The following is a 2,640-nucleotide window of genomic DNA, read 5'->3' as shown; positions in this document are numbered from 1 at the left end:
GTGTTTGGGGATTTAGTCATTTAAAATAAGTATGCAGTGGTATAACTCTGCATTCTTTTTAACTTCTATTTTTTTTAACTGTTTTAAAATTTTATTTAATCAACTGAGCTTTGACAGGCAAGTTAAAACATTAAATTTCTTTACATCCAGGGTCATGACTCAGCAACAATCTATCACAGACCAATTCTTCAAGACTTTTTTTTACAGTTTGCTTTTTTGTTTTTAATCAACCAAACTGCAGGTTTAAATTGGATTTGCACTATTTCAAAGTCCAAACCACAGTTTCCTTTGCCTTACTTTAGGAGGAATAGAGTCCAGTGCTTGCAAGGTGCAAAGACTGGGTCAGGACCCAACTCATTAAGCTTATTTGTGATTGGACAGCAGAGGACTGTGGGCCTCCGCATTGCCTCTGCCATAGTGGTAGTTCAGGTAGCGGCCTGCCTGCATGCTTTGTGCCACCACGTTGGTGAAGTGGCATGCCATCAGCAGATAGTTTCGGGTCTGGACCCGGTAGGCAAAGCGCATGAAAGCCATGGAGTAGAAGATGAGCGCTGTAGTCATGCGGCCACTGATGATATCTGGTGATGCCTTCATGTCCTGAAAGGTGGCCAGTGGAAGGCCCCAGTTGGCCACAGGACCCCAGAAGTGGGTGCTGGTCAGATAATCCCGGAATTCCTTGGTCTTCACATAGTCTAGTGTCTTGTGCCATAGCGCTGTTGCTCCAACCATGGTCACTTCCACAGTAAGAGTGCCAACTGCTTGGTGCCAGCCAACAATGGAGCAAGGAACGCTGCCACGCGGCTGACCCCGAGTCACCAACGGCCAGGGGTCTTGTGCTTTCTCAAGCGTCTCTCTCTCCTTTCTAAACTCGGCTTAGTTCTTATCGAATAACCACAATAGCCTGGGATGCTGTTTAAGGTTTTTACTACAGCGTGATAGGTGTCCCGTATTTGTGTACAGGAGACTGACCATCACAGCATTTCAAAGAGGGTCACAGAGACACATTCTGCAGTGTTTTGCAGGTGTCTCTTATTATCAAGTCACTGGGAGGGAAATTTCCCTCTTTGTTTTGATCCCCAAGTCAGGTGGACCTCTGGGGACAGGCATACTGACCTTTTCCAGGGTGCAGGGCCCTGGTGCTGTGATGTTCCAGAGCAAAAAAATGCAAGGCATCTGACTACACAGCAGGAACCTCCCTGTAGCAACTTTAGATAACATCATATGACATGGAGAAGGTAGGATTGCTGGTCACAAGATTTCCCCTACTATATTTAGACAATTTTTAATGCATCCTGTAATAACATGTATTTTATTCACAAAGACTTTTTTAAAAAAATGTATTATTTTTATTTTATGTGTATGAGTGTATTGTCTGTATGTATGTGAGTGCACCCGTGTCGTGCAATGCCGTGGAGGTCAGAAGAGGGCTTTGGATTCCCCTGGAACTGGAGTTAAGGATGGTTTGTAGCCACCATGTGGGTGCTGGGAATCAAACTGGGCCCTTTGCAAGAGCAGTCAGCCCCTTCATAGAAACTTTTAAATTTTTTATTATTTTTATTTTTGCATATGAATGTACTGTTTGCATGTATGTAAGTGCACCTGTGTTGTGTAATGCTGCAGAAGTCAGAAGAGGGAGCCAGATTCCCCTGGAACTGGAGTTATGGACAGTTGTTATCAGCCATGTGGGTGCTAGGAATCCAACCCAGGCCCTCTGCAAGAGCAACCAGTAGTCTTAACCACTGCCACCTGACCAACCTCCATAGAGAGTCTTGTTAATTCAAGGCAAACATTTTTTCTCCATCACAACTGGCCCCCAACTATAGATATCAGAATAGGTCATGTACTTTTCAGTTCTCCAGAATAGAGTCTGATTGCACAGACTCTTGAGTGACATGACAAACCCCACGGCATGATGGAAACATTTAAAGCATTCTTGCCTTGTATATCCATACATTTTGACCTCAACTAAAAGGTATGAGCTCCCCTGGGTAACCAAAGGACTAACCATCTGTTAAGAACACAAACACTATTATTATTTTGTTATTGCTTGTTTTTGAGACAGGGTCTCTCTGTAGCCCCAGCTGACCTGGAACTCACTATGTAGACCAGGATGGCGAGGAACTCACTATATAGAACAGACTGGCCTAGATCTCACAAGAGATCCACCTGCCTCTGCCTCCCAAGTGCTGAGATTAAAGGCGTGCACCACCACACCTGGCTAGGGATTGTCCTTTTAAAGTATGGTTCATGTTTTCCATCTTTCCTGAGGCTGGGGCCCTCCAGATCCAGTGGGGTTCTCCTTTGACTCTGAAGTGTTTATCATGGGAAACAAAAGCAGTCCCAGTGTCACTGTGACTACTATTAAGCATTCCAAAATGAGGGACAGTTCCTCTCAGCGGGGTCTTAATTATTTCTGTGGCCTTTTCAGTATATGTGGTAAATGCTTCAACCTATGCTGAGAAGGAAATCAATGCAAACCAACATACTTTGGAACCCTCTAGAATTTGGTATCTAAGCAGTCAGTCTTTGAAAGGGGGATAAGCTTTCATATTGTTCTAAAAGTTTTGGTGAGGCTCAGACTTTGGCTTATTCCCTCCCTCCCTCCCTCCCTCCCTTCCTTGCTTCCTTCCTTTCTTTTTC

At 44.4% G+C, this 2,640-nt stretch overlaps 1 protein-coding gene across 1 annotated transcript; it reads right to left on the bottom strand.

The window, feature by feature from the left end:
* Positions 1-363: 363 nt before the first annotated feature.
* On the bottom strand, positions 364-729 carry LOC103744870 (mitochondrial pyruvate carrier-like protein). The gene has a single exon (XM_008846713.1). It carries the CDS (start codon positions 727-729, stop codon positions 364-366), a length of 366 nt encoding a protein of 121 aa, XP_008844935.1.
* Positions 730-2,640: the final 1,911 nt, after the last annotated feature.

The sequence above is a fragment of the Nannospalax galili genome, unplaced genomic scaffold (assembly GCF_000622305.1).
Source record: "Nannospalax galili isolate Female #2095 unplaced genomic scaffold, S.galili_v1.0 scaffold303, whole genome shotgun sequence".
NCBI lineage: Eukaryota > Metazoa > Chordata > Mammalia > Rodentia > Spalacidae > Nannospalax > Nannospalax galili.
Note: the sequence above shows the minus strand (reverse complement) of the source record. Positions and strands in the feature narration are given on the sequence as shown.

Coding starts and splice junctions, on each gene's coding strand:
- LOC103744870 (XM_008846713.1), bottom strand. CDS start 729: ATGGTTGGAGCAACAGCGCTATGGCACAAGACACTAGACTATGTGAAG.